Raw genomic sequence first — 22,301 nt, 5'->3', positions numbered from 1 at the left:
ATGTCATTAATGTCTAACGTAGTAACGTGGGCTTTCTTTAACGCTTACCATCCATCGGCCATCGCATTATCGAATAACGATATCCCAATTTCCATCGGCATGACGGCATCCGTAGAAGAGTGATGGGTTTTGTTTCGTAATTTCACTCTCTTTTGACTTGCTCAGCGTTGGTTCCATTTGTTTAGCTAAACCTTGCAAAGAAAAACGTCTTTGAAGTTTGAAAAGGATTTCTCTACTCTCCTATGAGACCGGATTTGCTCCTTACTCCCTCCTGGTGCCTCACACAGGCCCAATATACACATCCTATCATGTATTAGGAACATCTCTCGCTATTTATTTGTTATTATTCATAGGAGATGTTCTTTATGCACCATGGATATACATGTAAGCACCCATTTGTGAGGAACAGATCCCGTCACTTCTCTTATAGCCCTATGTCCTATGATCCTATCCTCTCTCCTCCTGTCAATTGCAGATTGATTGGCTTTGCTTCTCCCAAAAACATTATCTGATTTTGTTTGTCTATCTGTGACTGTGTTTGGTTTGGTTTGGGGCCTTTTATTTCTCTTCTCCGCTCTATCAACCATATGGACGTGGATGTCTTGTCTTGTCTTAACCCGGAACCAGAAGGGCATTTTGTGTTAATTTTATCCAAGGCCGAGGTTCTGTTTTATTAGTTAGTGGGGACGGTTGGAATTGTCTTGTGGGGTGCGTCACTGTTGCATTTGTACTCTTTGTCCAGGTCTAGCAGCTCTGATAAGTGATAACTATTGATTGCTGGGTGAATGAATGAATCATTATATCACATCTGCACCCTACATGCACATTTCAGCGTGCATCTCCCGAAATTATCGGTGGGAGATATTCCCAATACAGGTTCAGCGGGCGCAGAGACTGATCGATGAATCCACGTGTCAATAATCCCACATTTCACTCGTGTGGAGCTCCTCAGGCCATTCTTAACAGCCTATAGCTACATATGACTTGTGAGCCTCGTGGCTCCCACCTGTCAGAATAATCCCCCGGCCCAAAGCCCAACCAACAACTCCAACAACAATGCCTTCTATTCAAAAGTTCTGATTTCTGTGAGAGTGTTTTTCTTTATCTTTTTTTATGCAATATAGGTACATAACCAATGGTTTTTTAGTAATTACATAACCCGTGTGCGTCTGCGCCCCGGCTTGACCAGCGCTAACTGAGCGTCCCTCTAGCATCTACCTCCACAAGGGGCCAAGGGGGATGACCGGATGACGGGATGGTGGGGTGAGCCATAGAGGGAGGGAGACGGATATATATAAATATAGTTCAGAGAAGCGTATAGCTCCATTCTGCCGCAGGCCATGGAGCCCGAAGCTGGAACCTCCACTTCTCTCCGAAATCCTTCGCAGGTCTGGGCTTAGGTTTTCTTTGCTTCAGAACTCATTTTTCCTTTAATCAATTACTTATAATAATCCAATTAGTTCTGCTTGTATATTTTTCCTTTGTTTCTGATCGGGTTTGCGATGGGTTTGATTGTGTTTCTTTGCTGATTCGATTTGGTTTTCGCGCTTAGTTGTGCTTCGTAATGTCTTGAATGTGTAGCCGGAATTGGTGGATAATCAGTGAAATTGAAGTGATGATGTATCTCTCCCTTTATGGCAGTTTAGGAGGATATTCTTAACTTGAGCCCTTGAATTTATAGCAGGTTGCGGTATTACAACTGAGATCACAAGTAAATAAGCTCTGAAAAAGAAGGGAAATGTCAATTTCCTTCCTTCCTTCCTTCCTTTCCTTCTTTATTTCTTTATGTTTGTCTTTCTGTCTTCCTTTCGTATTTCATTTCTTTCTTCGAACTGTATTAATGGTTCTATTTTTAGGATATAAACTATAGGATTAGTTAGTCTACTTTCCGTTAGAGGATGGGATCTTAATGATTCATGGCGTTGCTTTTGAAGTAAAAATTAGGATCTTGGTAATTCTGCGTTCCGGGAAGAAAATAAAGGGAGAGGAATTTCAGTTTCTATTCCTATGCAAATGCTTTCAAACTGTAGTTGATCCTGACAGTTGAACTGCTGAAGCAGAAAGCTGATCGGATTCATGGTTTTTGATTGTTTTGGTTTTTTCACCTGGTGAACTGACTGCTTGAACTGTTAAAGTGGTGACTTCAACTTTCCAGTTCAGCATCTAGGTTGCTTTTTAATACATTGGGCTATGGTAGCTTCACAAGGAGATCTTAAATGGTCGTAGAACGTTTGGACACTTGCACTATAGTAACTAAGGATACAACATTGACAGACCAAATACAATTATTTTTCTTTGTTTTCTTCTTTTGGACTTCTTTGATTAGTAATCAATTACAAAAGTTATACCAAAACAAGAAAAACTTAACTTTCTAATCATTTCCTTTTTTTCCTATGTGTTCTCCATTTCCCTATTTATTCTCTGTTATGTCCTGATATTTCCTCCTCATCTTTTCTTTCTATCATCCTCTATCCCAAATGGAAATTCTTGGAGTTTCATATTGGAAATTCTTGGAATTTCATTCTCTTGGATAATGTTCTGATTACCATAAAGACCCTAATGAATTCCACGAATTATAACAAAACTTAAGTCTATGCGTTAGTTAAAGACTTATATTTTGTATGACAGTTTTTTCTTTTTCTTTTGGATGAATAGCTGTGTTGTATGACAAAACTTTTCTTTTATCAATAGTAGATAATCCTTCAACAATTGTGATTGATTACAGAAGTATAGTCGAGCTTCATCCAAAGGTCCTCATCACTGTATAGGAATAGAGGATGACACATAAACAACACACCGTGGGATATTATCTCCCTAGTACAGCCCATTCATCAATACCACTTTGTCAGTTACACCATGCATCAAGTTAGTGACCATGAAGGCATGAAGTTCATCCCAATGAAAGTCAATGCTCTTGCATATCCAATGAAATACCTCAAAACCCATGTATAATTCTATTGATAAAAAAAATTCTATGTATGAATCTTGGTATCTATCCAATAATAACCCAGAAGTTCACCCTCTCAACCTTCTCAAAGCCAAGTAGAAATTTATGCGGGATCCTGTAGCAAGGTCCTGATTTCTTCCAATAAACTCCAAGAGTGCGGGGTGCCTCCACTCTCAAAGTCCCCTTGTTCCCAAGGAGGCACTCGTTATAGTTAAGCGGCTCTCTCTATGCCTTTGTGACAAGATATCTATTGATTAACACAACAGTTTGATGCACTTTGCTCACTCACTGAAAAATTACTCAACAGTTCTCTGATCAAAAGACCTGAAACAATTTGAGGGGGACAAGGTCAATGAAAATTGTTGGACATATCAGAACAATAAGAAAAATGTCTTTTCTTTGATGGGACTAAAAAGATAAAGATAATAATCACCTTGATGATATGCGGTTTTTTCATACCGAGATATTGTGATAACATAGCTAGAAAAAAGTTTGGTCATAGATTTTACACTAAAAGTTCAAGAGTTACACCATGTACAGATTGCATATGACAACATCTATAATGCATCCAAAGTTAGGAACAAGTAAATCCATCTTATTAATGTCTATATGTTCACCTTCTATCATGAATATGATTGCTTTTTGGAGAGAAACTTTCCTTCACTTTTAGTAATAGAAGTCTCTTTACATTTTTTCATAAAAATGTATATATAAGTTCAGCATTTTGATCAACACTTTAAAGTGGGATGAGGATTCGGCTAATGAATAGTCTATAGGGTTCTTGGCAATAGATAGGTGGGGAAAAGGTTTCAGACTTAGCTTTTACAGCTGGAAGGGAGAGTTTTCACAAGAAGATAAGGTTATAACTTAAGATTAATTCATTTTTGTGCAAAAAATGCCAAAGGTTAGGACCATATCCAGTCTACCCCTCCCAAGACCCCAGATAGCTGGGACCAACGTTAACAAATGCTATTGTAACATTTATTCTGGGATTGCAGAACCCTAGAGTTTACATATCTCATGCACCCATTTTTTGATGATAAAAGAAGAATCTTCATTAAAAGAAAAAAAAAGGAATTCACATGCATTTAAATGATTGGTTCACTTTAGATGCCAAAACTCCAGCCTCTTTAACATAGTAACAGAAAAGCTAAGGAACTTCCTTACCTTATACCTGTACCATTGTTGTTTCTGAACCCCCCTCAATCTCAATATTCTGAAAAAACATTGGTATTATCAACCACAGGTCTTGTAATAAAATTATGCTTTGATGGCTGTTCATTAGAAAAACCAGGTTCACCGAGAATAGGAGCCTTGAGGGAATCAGCAAGGGTGAGCTCACCGTATGGGCCCAGCTTCTCATCATGTCATGAATAGAGAAAGCTTTAAATTCTCCTCCTGTTTGCAACCAATGACCAATTCTAATAGTAAGTATTTATCTATTAGCATTTCATGCAGCCTGTACTTGTTGAGGGAGATTTTGTCTTTCTTTATTCCCATGTTGTCCACAAAATTGCCACCCTTACAAATCTCCACATCATCTCTCCCTCTTTTCTTTGGGGAAAAAGAAGGGAGAAAATCATAAGTGTTAGAACATCCAGGGAGGTTGCGAACTGCATAGAAAAGAGAAAGAAATTGGCTCCAAGTCCTCGACACATAAGCACATGAGACAAAGAGGTGATAGTTTTCCCTTATCATTACACTTTTAGAGAAAGCACATAAGGGAGGTGGGGAAAAATCAACTTTTCCTACTATGTTGAATTATTTTTGTCAGTATTGACTTTCTGGTGCACAACTTTCTCCCTAAGATCTCTGTTTAAGAATGTATTCTTAACTATACAAGCCAATCATTAATTGCTAGAAGAGAAAGGATTACCTGATAGAGTTCATTTTGAATACAGGAGCAAATGTTTCCTAGTAATCTACACTAATAGGCTTGGTATAGTTTTTAGCTACCAACCTGGCTCAAAGGCCACCTTGGAGTATTCTTCAATGGATTTAATCAAAGTTGAGTGAAGAAGAACCACATATGAGCCAAAAGAATAATTCAGTTAGCTCTTAAAACAATAGTTGTAGTAAAGAAGATAAAATAACACACATATCCCCGTGGTACATCATTTATAAGTATTCATTCAACAATATTTATGTTCTTTTTTCCTTTGGTGATGTTGCAATATTGATATTTTATCGGTATATAGCCAATTTTTAATGGTCCATCTTCATTATTATTATTATTATTATAGAACTATGATGATGTGCTGACACTTGGTTTCTCAGTTCTCCTTGTTTTCATCTTTTCAGTCATATATCTATCATCCTCTATAGTGAGAACAATTTTTCTTATCTGCAAGTTTAAATGAAGCACTGTTTGGCTACCTTTAGCTTAGAACTAAATATGTTTCCTGGTGGTCATGCAGTTATCATGGAGGAATCTCTCTAGGAATTTGATACTAGCTTATCAAAGCTTGGGTGTGGTCTATGGTGACTTGAGTACTTCACCTCTCTATGTTTATACAAGCACATTCGTTGGAAGGTTGCAAAATCATCACAATGAAGATACAATATTTGGTGCATTTTCGTTGATATTCTGGACCTTTACATTGATCCCCTTGCTTAAGTATGTTGTTATCATGTTAAGTGCAGATGACAGTGGTGAAGGTATGCCAGGAATGAAGATTTTTTCCATTTGCATGGTTTTTTTTGCTTGATATTCTATTGCCTGACAATATTCTTATACCTACTTAGGTGGAACATTTGCTCTCTACTCATTGCTATGTAGGCATGCAAAATTTAGTTTACTTCCCAATCAACAAGCAGCTGATGAGGAGCTCTCTGCTTACAAATATGGACCATCAACACAAACTGTAGCCTCCTCTCCATTGAAGAGATTCCTTGAGAAACATAAAAGGTTGCGAACTGCCCTACTTCTCATGGTGCTATTTGGTGCATCCATGGTCATAGGTGATGGTGTACTCACTCCAGCAATTTCAGGTAATAGCACATTTATGACTAGTCTGTGGTTCTACATATTCTATCTTTAAATTGAGTGTGTTTCTGTTAGTTTTAGTTTCATATGGGTTCAAGTTTTGGAGTTTATTTGTGTAAAATATGCAGAAACATTCAAGTGCTTCTTGCTATTTTATCTGTATTAATTATCCATTTATTTGCACATAGGATGCTCTTTGTGTGCACTAAAGAAAACACCTTTTAAAACTCCATATTGTACATGTTAACCATCAAACTATTTGTCTGTACCATTTAGTTGGTTAGGACCGTGAGGCAACTAGTGCATGGCCCAACAATAAGACCAGAAATATCTAATTGTTGATTTTATATAACTTCTCTCTGATAAGAAACTATACAGGTTTTCTCATTCATATCTTTTGGTTTAGGTCTAATTGTTTATTGTTTCATCAATTTGAATTTGGATTGAGTATTGTTAAAGAAACTAGAATTGCTAGGCAAATCGGAGAAATTAATGAGTTATGGGAGACAAGGGAAGGAAAGAAGATCATTTGGTGAAGTGGGATATAGTATGTAGGAGCAAGGAACAGGTTGGTTTGGAGGTAGGGAATGTTACTTTCAAGAATCTAGCATTGCTAGGCAAATGGCTATGGAGCATGCTCTTTGAGAATAAGAAATTATGGCATAATGTGGTAGCAAGCATATATAGGTTGGTGGCTAATGGTTGGGATATTGGTGTATCTCCTAAGGCTACCTTGGCTTTCTCCTTGGAAAGCTATTCATGCTGTTCTTCCTCAATTCCTAAGTCTTCTCAGGTATAATGTCTAAAATTTTGTTTTAGGAAGACCATCGTTTGGTGGGAGAGTTGCTCCGCATAGATGCTTTCCCTACTTGTTATGTTACTTCACTTTTTTTAAAAAGAGCCTATCTCAAAATTTTATTCCTTGAGTGGTGGTTTACTGGATTTACATGGAATTTGGGCTTGAGAAGAGGGTTGAGGGAGAATGAATGTTCACTTGTTGTTGAGTTATGGTAAATCCTTGAGACTGTTTTAGTAGGTCCATCCAAGCATGATGAGAGGATTTGGGCACCCAACCCAAGGGGTCTCTTCTCTTGTGCTTCTTTCTCCTAGGTTCTTGTATCATAAAATATTCATCTTTTTGTTGTGTTTCCTTCTTGGTGTGTGAAGTTTGGTGTAAGTCTGTCTCCATAAAAATAGAGGCTTTTGTTGGGAGGTTTTTCATGAAAGATTAATACTTTGGATTTGTTGCAAAAAGGAAGAAATGTTTGTTTATCCCCAAACTGGTGCGCACTCTGAAAGGCAAATGGCAAAACCAACTACCACTTACTAACCTCTTGCTCATTTGTTACCCTTATTTGGGAATGATTCTTTTCTCTTTCTGGGTGCAGGTGGAGTGGTGGACTTTACCTATGAGCGTGGTTAGTTTGTTTGAGGTTGGAACTTTTAGATGGCCAAGGAGAAGAGGGAGTATAATGTGGAGATGTACTAGGATTAATGTTTTGTGGACAGTTTGGAAAGAGAGGAATGCAAGAATTTCAAGGAAGAGGAAATAAGTGTGGAGGCAATCCTAGAATGTGTAATGACAAGGGTGATTCATTGGGTAAGATCTATGGTCCTATTTTCACCTTATTCATGTGATGATTTGAGAAGGAATTGAAAGAAAGTGCCTGTATCATCAACAAGGAAGAGAGAAACTCAAAAAGATTGGGAACCACCTGATAGTTTGGTAACATAGGCCCCTTGGGGATTGGAGAGTAATTTAGGGGCAAGGAAGGTAGTATAATAGCCTTGTTCTTGGGACCTATTGGCTAGTGTACTTTATGGAGTTCAGAAAGCAAACGAAATGAACCTAGAGAGGGTGGTTATTGAAGTTGACTTTTAAGTGGTGGTTGGTTGGTTAAAGAATGGGAAGAAGACAATTTGGACTTATAGAGATGCCATTAACAAGATTAAATGGCTAACGAGGGAAATGACAATAAGAATGCAATGGGTTCCAAGGGCTGGAAATGGTTTGGATGGTTCGTTATCCAAGCAAGGGGTAAATGCAAGGCAATTATATTGTGCTCGTCATCATTTTTTTATCAGAAATGGTAACTTTGTTAATGAGGATTTAAATCTGAAATACAGAAGTCATCCCCTAGTAGAAGGACATGAGATTAGCAAGTGTGAGACTGTCTCACCAGAATCCAAGCAAAGACTACAAACATGGGGGGAGAGGCACATATTTGACCTCTTTATTTGCAATATGCAAGGTATTAATTTTTTGGAGTACCACTTCCTAGCAATAAGCTTGAGTTTTTGGAGGTACGAGGCTACCCCGCACCTTCTTTGATGGAAAGTTCCCTGCAAGGTTAGAGGTCTGAAGTAGAATGTTTTAGAAAGAAGAGCAATTGAAAAAACCAGAAGGGGAAGGTTTCCAAATTCTGCTATCCCTAGAAGACTAATCTAGAAAGGCTGCCCTTGACTGAGTAATCAATTCATCAACCATCCCCATTTCTAAATCCCTTGGACCTCTTCTTGAGCCCAAATCCTAAGAATTATCAACAAACACTGATGAGATCACTTTTCTTTTGTTTTCTGACAAGGAGTAAATAGAAGGAAATCTATTTTTTTTCGATGAATAAATAGAAGGGAATCTATCTCTAAGGGAGTTTTCACCAACCCAAACATCTTCCCATAAAAAGACTTTGTTTCCTCTGTAGATATCATATTTGAAATAAGGAAGCATAAGAGACAAACTACTGTGAATAGCTTTCCAAGGAGAACACTAAGAAGCCCTAGGGTTGAGTCCTGCATCCCAGTCGTTAATTGCCAATCCATGAATACTAACAATCACTCTTGACCATAATTTGTCCTATTCCATTGGCAGCCTCCAAATCCATTTCCCCAGCAATGCTGTATTTCTTCATCTTTATATTTCCTAACCCTAAGCCTCCATCATCCCTACTCCTAGAAACCACCTCCCACTTCACTAGGTGATCCTTCTTAGTGTCCCCTGGTTCCCACAAGAAATCCCTCATTATCTTCTCTAGCTGGTTTGCTACTTCCTCTAGTAGTCTAAAGGTAGAAAGGAAATAGTTCGGTAGGTTGGCCAAGGTTCACTTAAGTAAGGTTATCCTACCCCTTAAAGAAATGTAATTCCTCTTCCAATTTGCTAACCTCTTGGAAAATCCTTCAATCACTGGGTACCAAAAGCTATTAGCCATTGGGTTCCCTCCCAGTTCTAGCCCCAAATATTGTAATGGTCAATCCCCCACTACGCACCCTAATATTCTAGCTAGGGAATCCACCTCCTCTCCCCCTAAATTAACTCCTACCACACAAAATTTTTGCCCCACTTCACTTTAAGATTGGACTTCTTTTCAAAATGTAGCACTAGTCTCTTTAAATTCTGCAATTCCCCTTTCTCCCCTTCAGAAAACAAAATGATATCATCTGCAAATTGTACGTGTGTGACCACCACCTCCTCCCCTATCAATCCTCCAACCTCTCATCAAATTGTTGGCATCTGCCCTCGAAATCATGGCACTCAGAACATCAACTACTAGGGTAAAGAGGAATGGAGACATCGGATCTCCTTGTATAAGACCCCTTTTAGCAGGGAAGAAGTCCCTAGCTACACCATTTCCCAATATTGAGCAATGGCATGAGGAAATGCATTCCTTTACCCATATGTACCATCTCTCCCCAAACCCTCTATGCCTTGAGAACCTCTAGTAGAAAGTCCTAGTCCACCATGTCATAGGCCTTTCAAGATTCAATTTGCAAACCAGCCCCTTTTCCTTCTTCCTCCTCTTCACCTCTACACATTCGGTGGCAATAAGTATTTGGTCTACAATTTGTCTCCCTTCCACAAAGGCCCCTTGATTTGGTGAGATTAGAGACAAAATGATCTTTTTTATTCTTAGAGCTAGGACCTTAGAAATGACCTTATACATGCTTCCCACTAGGCTAATAGGTCTGAAATCCCCTGGTCGGAGAGTGCTCTTCTTCTTAGGGATCAAGGCAATAAAAGTTGTGTTTTGATCCTGAATTAAATTTGCCTCTCGAAGAATTCTTCAAATACCTCCAACAAATCCTCTCCTATTATCTCCCAGCAATCTTGATAGAAAGCCATCACAAAAACATCAGGCCCAGGAGCTTTAGAGCTATCCTTGGAGAAAATTGCATTTCTCACTTCTTGAGCCTCAAATCTTGTTTCCAAAGTTTCCAATAAGACTCTATCCCTTCACTCCAAGTCCTCTAAATTATCTCTTGGTCTCCCCAGGCTGTCATACACTAATTTGAAGTGATTAACAAAAGCTTGAGCTGTTTGTTAGCATTTGCCTATCCCACTCCAATTTTGACACAAAATTCTTCCTCCTTCTACCATTTGCCATCAAATGAAAAAACTTGGTATTTTTGTCCCCTTCCTTTAGCCATTTACATTTAGATTTTTGCCTCGAACTCAACTCCTCCTTCCTTAGAAGTTCTTCCAGTTCCTATTTTAATTTTCATCTTTCCTCCCTATCTTCTTCCCTCAATCCTCTTTCATCTTCTAGTCCATCTAACTCCTGCACTCTCTGGCTGATTTCCACTTTCCTTTCCTCAACTCTACCAAACACCTCTTTATTCCAAATCTTGAGTCTAGCTTTCAAAAGCTGCAATTTCTTGTAAAACCTATACTGTTTCCATTTGAATTTCACTTGGCCCACTTCCCACCATTCTTTTACCTCAACTACGAACTCTGGATGAAGTAACCACATGTTACCAAACCTAAAAGGGCAAGGGCCTCCTCCCACTCTTTCTTTAGATAACCTGATTGGACAACGGTCTGAAACAAGTCTCAGCAATGCTATGATTCTTAAAATCCCCCATTCAGCTTCCCATCCACTATGAAGAGGAATCTATCTAATCTGTAACAGTTAGGGCTCTCTTGGAAGTTTGATTAGGTAAAATTTGCTTGCTAAAGAGGAAGATTCCATAATTCAAAGTTCACCACAAAGAGATTAAACTTCCTCATACTTGATGTAATCCTATGTCTTGGGTTATTGGTCTCATTCAAGAATATTATTACATTGAAATCCCCATCCAAACACCATGGGCCATACCACAATCCCCAAATGGCTGCTAGTTCTTCCCAAAATCCCTCCCTTTCCTTGCATGAGTTAGGACCATAAACATTAGTTAACACCCATGCCCACCCATCTTCTTTTCTCTTCAATTTTATTGACACTAGGTAGTTCCCAATTAATTCTTCTTCGTACTCCCAGTCTTCATTTTTCCACAATGTAATAATTCCCCGTGAAGCTCCCCATGGTTGTGTAAAGGCCCAACTTAGATACCTTGTTGACCAAATACTCCTCACCCATTTCTTTTCTACCTCAGTCAATTTTGATTCTTGTATTAGGACTACATTTGGCTTTTTGCTTCTCAACAGGTCTCTAATCACTCATCTTTTCTTTTAACTCCCCAAACCTCTTATTTTCCAACTTATTATCTTCATGGACAAATATTTCAAGTTGCTCGTAAACAAAACCACCTTCTTTACTCCTTTTTCCTATCCTTCCTACTCCTACTCCCTTTTTCAAGTTGCCCTTTTCAATCTCTCCACTTTACTCAATTTTTTCTTCCTCTTCTTACATAGCTTTCCTACCTTCTTGCTAGATTCTTCCAACTTCTTCCCTTCTTCTCTCTTGCCTGACCACCTCCTCTTCTTTTATTTTATTTTTCCTTTGTCCTTTTGATTTTCCATTGTACACACTTTTCTCCATTGTTCTGGGTTTTGGATTAACCCCCTCTTCATCCCTTACCTTTCTCTCATTCAGCTCCTCCTCCATTCGAATTCTAAATAATTCCAAAAGCTCCCAAATTTTGTCCCCCAATTCTCTCTCTTTTGCTTTAGAATTTATCTCACCCACTATCTTTGTCATTTGCCCTAACTCAATTGAATTGGTAGACTTTACAGATGGGTTGGATTCACCTGTAGGCAAGACACACAAAGGACTGGGAGAAACAGAGTTAGTAACTAAAACCTGAAGACCATCCATACCTTGGGAGGAAGAAGACGCAATATAAGTTGTTGGAATAGCCTGAACCACTTATCCCAACTAGACTTATTCATGGGCCGGGCTTTGGGCCAGGCCCCATTCCTCATTCAAATTTTGGCAAAAGCCAAGCTCGAGCCTGGCCCATGAACAGGTTTAATCCCAACTATATGGGGTTGACTACATGAATCCTGTTTCATCAATCCTTCCTATTTAAAGTCATATCCACAGTTAAATTATTAGTGCTTAAATCATTGCTTACTACTACCCATGTCCTTTTTGGTCTACCCCTAGCTCTTCTAGCTCCTTCCACTTGTAGCAAATCAATTCTAACTGGAACTGTTGGTGGTCGTTTATGCATGTGAACAAACCATCTTAGTTTACTTATCTCATTTTATCACTTATTGGAGCCACTCCTAGGTTACTACTGATGGCGTCATTCCTTATCCTATCCTTTATAGTTTTTCCACTCATCCATCTTAGCATTTGCATTTTTTCCACTCATTTTTTGAACATGTTGTTTCTTGACTGCCCAACACTCTTCTCTATATAGGTGGAACTCTCTAAAGTAAATTGCCTTTTTGATTTGTCTACTTATGGGTGCCAATGAAGAGAGGGAAACTAATGTGGAAGTGTATTAGAGCAGCTATTTTGTGGACTATTTAGGAGGAGAGGAATGCTAGAATGTTCCATGAAAAGGAAAGAAACCTTGCTGAAGTAAAGGAGTGCATTTTGACAAGGACAATACTTTGGCTGAAAACTTCCGACTTCTTCATGAATTATTCCTTTGATGATCTTCAGAAAAGTTGGGCAGAGATGACCTCCATAGCCTCCAAAAAGAATATACTTCAAGTATATTGGAGACCTCCTATGAAGGGCGTGGTAAAGCTGAACTTTGACGGGAGCAATCAAGGCAACCTAGGATTTCGGGTATAGGAGGGATCTTAATAGATAAGGATAGCAACATTCCATCCTTTTCAGGACCAGTGGGAATTGGTGGTTCTACAAGAGCTGAGATATTGGCTATGGTACAAGGAATACAAGTTGCCAACCAAGTAGGAGTGGAAAATTCGATAGTTGAGGGAGACTCTAAGGTAGTAGTGGGTTGGTTTTCGAATTCAAAAATAGTTTTTTGGGGCTACAGGGATCTTCTCGAGAAAGTTAATTGGTTTACAAGGAACATGCTAGTCAGTCTTCCATGGCTTAGTAGATTGGCAAATGCTATGGCTGATACTTTGGCTAAAAAAGGGGTTTCAATGGTTGAATTATTTTATAGTTGTATTTTAGTAGGGGGAAAGTCGACCAATGGGATTGTGGTTCCCATTGATCGACTCTTCCGTGTTCTTTTTTCAGGATTTAGGTGGGACCCATGATAAATATGTTTTCCTCGGGCATCACCTACTTGGGGAAGTGTTACCCTTCTTCCACTTGGGTCCATTAAAACAATATAATCCAAAAAGCATGGACTTGGGCCTAAGGGTAAAATTGACAAAACATAGAAAAATTAACCACTTACCCGGGAAATATGACATCCATGGTTGATTTCCCCAACATAAAGCCAAATTAGTTCTCTGATACACTTGCTTCAAGTCGTAATCTTTGTTCAATTATTCTCTCCCAAAGTTTTATAGTGTGGCTCATGAGTTTAATCCCTTGATAGTTATTACAACTTTGTATATCACCTTTGTTCTTAAATATAGGCACCATTGTGCTATTTCTCCTATAACCAAGCATCCTCTTATCTTTTACTATCTTATTAAATAGCTTAGTTAGTCATAGCACACCTACCTCCTCCATACCTTTCCACACTTGTATTAGAATCTCATCAGGTCTTAACGCCTTTCCCTTCTTCATCTTATTTATTGCCTTTTTTACTTTAGTAGGTATAACTCTATGATTGATTTCCTCATCTTTTACTAAGACTCTTTGATCTCCATCTTTAATGCACTTAACACGGTTTATATCTCTGCCTTTCCTTTCTCTTAGCCTTGTTAGTTTATACGTTCTTTTTTTTTCTCTCTTTTAGTGCCTAATTTATGGTAAAACTCATCGTAAGCCCTACATTTAGCTTCATTCACTTTTTAACTTCCTTTCTTATGGTTTTATACTTTTCCTAATTTGCTACATTTTTAGCTTTTTGCCATTCTTTGTAACATGCTCATTTTAATTTGATTATATTTTGAACTTCTTCATTCCACCACTAAATTTGTTTAATACTTTCCCATTTTCCTTTAAATTCTCCTAAGATCTCCTTTGCTACTTTCATTATGTTGTTTGCCATTTCAAGCCAAATATCGTTAATCTTTTCATCTAAATTCTAATTCCCTTCTATTATCAACTTGTTTCTAAATTGAGCAAGCTTTTCTCCTTTTAGGTTTTCCCACATAATTTTTGGACACCTATTTTCTTCCCTATTTCTCTTCCATTTCCTAATGTGCACATCTATCACTAGTCTATGATGTGTTGTTAAGCTTTCTCCCAGACTAACTTTGCAGTCTTTGCATATCATTCTTTTTGTTCTCCCATAAAAGAAAAAATCTATTTGACTTGTGTTTGATCTACTTTTAAATATTATCAAGTGTTCATCTTTCTTTTGGGAAAAAAAGGTGTTTAAAATTGCCATATCTAATATTGTACCTCCTGATTCATTCCTCTCCTCAAATCTAAATCTTTCATGTACCATATCATATCTTACACTTTTTTGCCCTATATGCCCATTTAAGTCTCCTATGAAAATCTTCTCTTCATTTGGAATTTCTTCAATTAAGCAGTCTAAGTTTTTGGAAAATTGTCTTTTAATGTTTTCTTCTAAACCCACTTGAGGTGCATAAACTCTAATTATGTTAATGATTACCTCACCTAAAACAAATCTAGTTAAAATGATTCTATCTCCAATTATTTTAACATTTATGTTTTCATTTGTTTTTTAAATCCTTATCTACTACTATCATTGCACCATTTCTGTTATTCACCTCTCCCGTATACCGTAATTTGTAGCCATCATTTTCTTGTAGGCATGCAATATTAACCCTTCTCCTCTTCATAGTGCCTACTAATTCCATAGTTTTTCTTGTTAATGTTCTTACGTTCCAAGTGGCTAAATAAAGTCGTATTTCTTGGGCTACCATCTTTACCCATCCCCATTCAGAATGCTGTGGGAACCCTTGCCTATTTGACACCATAGTCGGGCATTGCCAATGGTGGGTCACTTACAGGACCATCCAAGCAAAACCTTTCCCACTTAACACTACACTAGGGTGCAGCACGTTGTTTCTGGACCCTAGCATGAGTACAAAAAGGCAAATTAGGATCCAACCTGATGCCAACTCTCCTCCTTTATCTAGGCTTGGGACCGGCAGTGTAAGACAAGCTCAAACTGGTGGAGTTATTGCATTGGGCTCAATTGTAATAGTTGAGGTGGGGAAATCTACCTCCTTTTGAATCCTCATTGTACATTCCTTTTTATTATGTTAATGAAATGAAATCCTGATAATTATCAAAATAAGGCATTATTAAAGAAGTTATGCAGTTATTGAATAGTTTGAATAGTTTTTTAGATCAGTGACTTTTTGCATTAGTTATTATTTACCATCTTCTACAATTATTGTTTAGATGCTTTCAAGCAATTACAATATGCTACATACTTACAGTGATGGAGAGATTTACGAAGAAATTAGCTATGTGGAAGAGAAATTACATATCCATTGGTGGAAGGATAACCTTAATTAGAGAAACATTAGCGAACCTCCCAGTTTACTTCTTGTCCACTTTTAGAGTCCCGGTGAGGGTAACAAGGGAGTTAGAGAAGCTTATGAGGGACTTTCTCTGGGAGCCTGGGGATGAAAAGAGAGACCATCTAGTAAAGTGGGAACAAGTTTGCAAGACAAAAGAATAGGGAGGTTTTGGGTTGGGGAATGTAATTCATAGGAATTCTTTGTTGCTAGGAAAATGGCTATGTGGAAGAGAAACTTATGAGGGACTTTCTCTGGGAGCCTGGGGATGAAAAGAGAGACCATCTAGTAAAGTGGGAACAAGTTTGCAAGACAAAAGAATAGGGAGGTTTTGGGTTGGGGAATGTAATTCATAGGAATTCTTTGTTGCTAGGAAAATGGCTTCGGAGGTTTCCATTGGAAAGAAACAGGCTGTGGCACAAGGTTATTGAAAGCATTCATGGGCTAAGGAATAATGGTTGGGATGCAAAGGTCGCTTTGACATCTACCTTGAACTCTCCTTGGAAAGCAATTCAAGAGGTATATCCGACTTTTCTTAACTTCATTAGATATGATGTGGGTTGTGGTTCTAGGGTTCTGTTCTAGGAAGACCTTTGGTGTGGTGACTCTCCTTTTTGTTCTCTTTTCCCCGAACTTTACTTGATTTGTGACTATAAGAAGAGATCTATCTCAAGTTTCATCACCTTATCTCAATCCGGTGTGAACTTTGGATTTAGGAGAGGTCTAAGGGATAGTGAGTGTGAAAGCTTATTAAGCCTTTTTGATAACCTCAATTCAGCTTTTCTAGTCCAATCTTTGGAGGATACTAGAGTCTGGTCCACTTCTTCCGATGGCTCCTTTTCCTGTGCTGCGTTCTTTAACTCCCTTGTGCATTCTTCTGGTGGGGAAGAGGATTTCCCAGTGAAAGAAATTTGGAGTAAGCCCATTCCACCCAAAGTTCAAACTCTTTGCTGGGAGATGTTCCTTGGAAAGGTGAACACCTGTGCTTCAAAAGAGGGTGCCTCATATGTGCCTCTCCCCTCATGTGTGCCTTCTTTGTTTTGCGAATGGTGAATCCCTCTCTCACTTATTGATCCACTGTCCTTGTGTGCTTTTTGTTTGGAAGTCTATTTGCTCTCTGTTTGGTTGCAGGTGGAGCTCCCCATAGGATGTAGTGAGCCTCTTCAACCCAAACTTCCTAAGGCAGCCGACAAAGAGGGGAAGAACAATGTGGAAATCAGTGAGGGCAGCTGTGGCATGGATGATTTGGGAGGAAAGGAATGCAAGAATATTCAATGGCAAATGCAGACCAAAAGAAAAGTTGGTGGAAGCTGTAAAGATAAAAATTGCTCATTGGATAAAAACACTTGAGCTGTTCCAAAGCTTCTCTGTGGCTGATATCCTGCGGGCTTGGAAAGAAGTGGCATGTTCAACTAAGAAGAAAGATAAGATGGTGATGGAATGGAAACCCCTTGCTGCAAATAAGTTAAAGTTAAACTTTGATGGCAATTCCATAGGGAATCTGGGATTGGCAGGTATAAGGGGTGTGTTCAGAGACTCAACAAACAAAGTTCTGGCTATGTATTCAGGGCCTATAGGGGCAGTGACTCCATAAAGGCTGAGCTTCATGCTCTTTTGCAGGGATTAAAACTAGCCAAACTAGCAGATTTTAAAATTTTGGAGGTTGAAGGAGATTCAAAACTGGTGATTTCTTGGTCCAGTTTCAGAGGTAACGCTCCCTGGATTTATAGACATTCCTTGTGAGAGATTGAAAGTTTAGCAAGGGAGCTCAATGCCACTTTCACTTGGATTAGAAGGACTGCAAATGAGATGGCTGACTTGCTAGCAAAACAAGGAGTGTACAGACAAAATCTATTCTGGGCAGTTTTATAATTCTTTTCGATTGTGCTGCATACTTACAATGATGCCCAACTTTATCATAAACAGAGCACCTTGAGGAATTTCTTTCTAGTTTTAGGTTCTTAATCTTGTGGGTTAAAGATGTTGAACACCATGTTTTACCTATCTATCAGCAATTCTCAGGGCTGCAAGTTATTCAATACATATTATGTTATGCAATGCATATAATGGCATGTATGTTTTCTAATTGTAGAGCATTGTATGGGAGATTTTGTTAGTTTGCTTTCTTAACTTGCAGATTAAAGATCTAGAACATTGTATTTCACCCTTCCTGTTTTATGTGGGCATCTGAGCTCAGTTACTGGATTTACATTTTGTCATCCAACAAATATAATATTGGCTAGCATTATCTAAATGTAGAATACTTTGTGGATGTTTTACTAGTTTGGATTTTTTTTCCTTGTGAAAAAATAGTAAAGTTTGTTTTTCTTCTCTTGCAGTTTTATCATCAGTCTCAGGGCTGCAAGTTACTGAACGGAAGCTGACTGATGGTAAATAATGCAGTACCTCTATGCCTCTCTCATACATTAGTAAACGTTATTAGTTTTGACTCAGGATGTCTAATCAAATCTTCAAGATTTGTTTAGGTCTCCCTCTAATTTTATTTTCCTTTTTGATGTTGATCTTACTGTTCCAAGGTATGCTGGTGGTGCTTGCATGTGTCATATTGGTGGGCCTATTTGCTCTGCAGCATTGTGGAACACACAAGGTTGCTTTTATGTTCGCACCCATTGTTATCATCTGGTTGGTATCAATTTTCGTGATTGGTCTATACAACACAATTTATTGGAATCCCAAGATAGTACGTGCAATTTTGCCATATTACATCATCAAGTTCTTTAAGGAAACAGGCAAAGATGGGTGGATTTCTCTTGGAGGAATCCTTCTTTCTATTACAGGTATTTGACATCTGGCATATGGAGAATTGCATTATACTGAAGAACATGAAAGAAAACAAATGAACATAATTCTGACTGACTGGATAAAGTAACTCAATTCTAAGATTTGAATTAATCCTAGCCATCCAAGAAAGAAAAGAATTCTTGTTCTTGCCTCTATCTTAGCCTCAAACTAAATTTCTTATATGCCTCACCAGGTACTGAAGCTATGTTTGCAGATCTGGGTCATTTCACTGCCTTGTCAATAAGAGTAAGACGCCAGTTTGTTCCTTTCTTTCTTCTTGAGCTGTGGATCCACCATAAATTATTTGTCCTCCTTAAGAGATCCCTTGTACCCCTAAGCAAAATTTGGATCAAAAGGGTACTCATTATAGGCCCATCTTTGGAGATCTATGGAAATTTCATTTCAATTGGAGATTCATTGCAATTCCAAGTTTTTCAATGGTTGAAGGGCTAGGAAAAATTGTAGCAATCAATCCTGGAAAAGTCTTAACATCTCAAGTCTTAACCACATTGCTTTTGTAGGGTTGAATTTTCTAGGCAGAAACAGTAGTTTGAACTATGGTCCAGGGGGATCATGAATGTTGTATGCATATTTTCTTAATTAAATCTGTATTCATGTTTCTGACATCATTTTCTATTTTTCAGCTTGCCTTTGTATTCCTTATATACCCATGTTTGGTAGTACAGTACATGGGGCAGGCTGCTTATCTTTCTAAAAACCCATCTGCTATTAGCAGAAGTTTTTATGACTCAATACCAGGTTAGTTATTCACCAACTTGCCTTTTCCCCAATATTTCTTTGTCAAAGCTCCACAAGCTTCTCATTCTTGAACCGAAAATTTGGTGTATGAATATAGTGTTTTGTTATTTCCACAGATTCTGTATTCTGGCCTATCTTTGTAATTGCAACCCTTGCAGCTATAGTTGGAAGTCAAGCAGTAATCACAGCCACCTTTTCTATTATTAAGCAATGCCATGCCCTTGGTTGTTTTCCACGAGTCAAGGTTGTTCATACCTCAAGACATATTTATGGACAGATCTACATCCCAGAAATAAATTGGATCCTTATGGTCCTTTGCCTTGCTATAACTATTGGATTCCAGGACACAATTTTAATTGGGAATGCTTATGGTAAGTCCAATTTTTTTTTTTAAATTAGTGGTTTGTTTTTAACAAGGTGCTTCCACCAGAGTGAAAAGTTCAAAGGGGGTATTCTCCATGCCTTTTTAAACACAAATGGCACAAGTGCAAGCTGTATGTTCACCAGCAGCTTACAGTTCTAGGTCAATCTGGTCCATTTTTAACCATTCAAAATAATTTCATAGTTGATAATTATAGGCATCCTAATTGATTGCCAAAGAATATAAGTGGGATCCCTCAACATGATGGGTTACCAAACTCCTTGGTTGTGCCATGTTTCAAAGGAGGCATAGATTACTTTTTTCCTGTCCTTAATTTTGGCTATTTTCAATTTTCAACTCTACACTACCCATACTTGTTGCTCACAGTGGTTCTTTTGGTTTCCAGGCATAGCTTGTATGGCAGTTATGTTTGTCACTACATGTCTCATGGCACTTGTCATAGTCTTTGTGTGGCAGAGAAGTGTTTTTCTGGCTGCAGCGTTCCTGCTCTTTGGATTTATTGAAGGGGTTTATCTATCAGCATCCTTCATAAAAGTGCCACAAGGAGGGTGGGTTCCCCTTGTTCTCTCGTGCATTATTATGGTTGTAATGTATGTCTGGCACTATGGAACTCGTAAGAAGTACAACTTTGATCTTCATAACAAGGTCTCCTTGAAATGGCTATTAGGCCTGGGGCCCAGCCTTGGAATTGTTCGTGTTCCTGGGATAGGACTAATATATTCTGAATTAGCTACTGGGGTCCCTGCCATCTTCTCCCACTTTGTTACCAATCTTCCTGCATTTCATAAGGTGTTGGTGTTTGTTTGTGTGAAATCAGTTCCTGTCCCCTATGTCTCGCCTGAGGAACGCTACCTCATTGGTAGGATTTGCCCAAGACCCTACAGGATGTACCGGTGCATTGTGCGATATGGATATAAGGACATCCAACGGGACAATGGTGATTTTGAGAACCAGCTCATCCAGAGCATTGCAGAGTTCATCCAGATGGAAGCAGTAGAACCTCAGTTCTCAAGTTCTGAGAGTTCATCATTGGATGGGAGGATGGCTGTCATTAGTACCAGAACAGTTCAGTCATGCTCAAGCATGATAGTTTCAGAGCAAGAGGATTATGGGTTAAACACCACCATTCAAAGTAGCAAATCATCTACCCTCCAGAGTTTGCGGTCTGCATACGAAAATGAGAACCCACAGATCAGGAGACGCCAAGTTAGGTTTCAGTTACCACCAAACCCAGGTATGGATCCTTCAGTGAGGGATGAGCTGATGGATTTGATCCAAGCAAAGGAAGCAGGAGTTGCGTATATAATGGGGCATTCATATGTGAAGGCCCGTAGATCATCTTCCTTTCTGAAAAAGCTGGTAATTGACATCGGATATTCATTTCTGCGTAAGAACTGCAGGGGCCCTTCTGTGGCACTGAACATTCCTCACATTAGCCTAATTGAAGTTGGCATGATTTACTACGTGTAGCTGTCAAAAAAGGACCATTCGTGGCCGTACTGGATATTCTTCGCTCCACCTCTCTCTCTCTCTCTTACTGTGCGTAGGAGCAGCATCGCTGAGCTCTTTCACCGGTAGTAGGTTAATTGTGAATGTAGTCGACTTGGATCGACATTCGGGGAGAATACCATCGATTCAGGATTTGCTGATAAGACATTGTTTTCTACCTGACATGTATATACGCGTACATCACATGGGGAACTCTTAACAGGTGAATTATAGATTAGGTGAAGGTGTTATGTGAAATGGTGCTAGGTGATGATTAGAGAAAGTGATCACGTAACTTTTGTTTGCTGAAGAAAATGTCATGATATCATGACATTTATAATCTTTCTCCTATTCTTTTTTTCCATTCAAGTGGAAAATATTTGCTGCTGAAAAAAAAATGCTGGGGATTAAGATAATCTCTGTTGTTTCCCGAGCAAAGATTGAACTATAAAACTTCAATAATCGTTTTGTCATCGTGATTCGTGAATGTGGCATCCCAAGTTAAGGCCCCACTTACCAGGACTTGCCTTTGGGAACTAACTGATTTGATATCCCCTGGATCAGTTGTGTGGTTATTTCCTTTGGCAACGTCAATAGATCAGGTGACGAGAGTTGCTAAATCTGAGATCAGACAAGTTTCCCTTGGAATTAATAATCTTATACCTAAAAGGCTTCTTAAGGACTCGTTTGGATGATCATCAGTTTCGTTGCAGCAGTAATTGCAACCACCAGATCGAACCATGATGCCTCAATGAGTTACTTTTCACCCTAGAAAAATAACTAATGCAATTATAAAGATGATTATGGCCTGGGTGAAACTGAAAGAAGCCGAAGCTTCCCAAGATTGAACAAGTCTAACTAGCGGCCCAGCAGGTTCGCCTATAAACCCATTTTAACATCCTACTCATTCTTTTAACATCAAAACTAGCCATGTTTTTACCGCCAAAGTAGACTTCACCAACCTCAACACACATGGGTTCCAGTTCCAACGGCTGTCTATCATCAGAGTTATCACAGGATAATTTCCGAACCAGGAAAAGAAGAGCAAACATGTGAAAGAATGGTCGGCAACCCTAAATGTCATTATGAAGACATTTAAGGTTCTGTCCCAGATTTGGTGGATCCAAGCAAACCTCGGGATGATTGCCTCGGATAAAAGCAAGCAATCTGCGATATAATT

At 38.7% G+C, this 22,301-nt stretch overlaps 1 protein-coding gene across 1 annotated transcript; it reads left to right on the top strand.

Annotated features, from left to right (window-relative positions):
* Positions 1 to 1,228: 1,228 nt before the first annotated feature.
* KUP3 (K+ uptake transporter 3) lies at positions 1,229 to 21,537 on the top strand. Its single transcript, XM_088976021.1, has 9 exons — positions 1,229 to 1,388; positions 5,365 to 5,605; positions 5,693 to 5,938; positions 18,030 to 18,080; positions 18,228 to 18,488; positions 18,686 to 18,738; positions 19,137 to 19,251; positions 19,368 to 19,622; positions 20,019 to 21,537. Exons 1-9 carry the CDS (start codon positions 1,341 to 1,343, stop codon positions 21,101 to 21,103), a joined length of 2,355 nt encoding a protein of 784 aa, XP_088832147.1. The 5' UTR covers positions 1,229 to 1,340; the 3' UTR covers positions 21,104 to 21,537.
* The last annotated feature ends 764 nt before the right edge of the window (positions 21,538 to 22,301 follow it).

The sequence above is a fragment of the Nelumbo lutea genome, chromosome 3 (genome assembly GCF_056320005.1).
Source record: "Nelumbo lutea isolate HS-2025 chromosome 3, American lotus-T2T, whole genome shotgun sequence".
Classification (NCBI taxonomy): Eukaryota; Viridiplantae; Streptophyta; class Magnoliopsida; order Proteales; family Nelumbonaceae; genus Nelumbo; species Nelumbo lutea.
Note: the sequence above shows the minus strand (reverse complement) of the source record. Positions and strands in the feature narration are given on the sequence as shown.

Coding starts and splice junctions, on each gene's coding strand:
- KUP3 (XM_088976021.1), top strand. CDS start 1,341: ATGGAGCCCGAAGCTGGAACCTCCACTTCTCTCCGAAATCCTTCGCAG. Junction 5,939..18,029: donor ACTCACTCCAGCAATTTCAG/GTAATAGCACAT, acceptor CTTCTCTTGCAG/TTTTATCATCAGTCTCAGGG. Junction 19,623..20,018: donor TTTAATTGGGAATGCTTATG/GTAAGTCCAATT, acceptor TTTGGTTTCCAG/GCATAGCTTGTATGGCAGTT.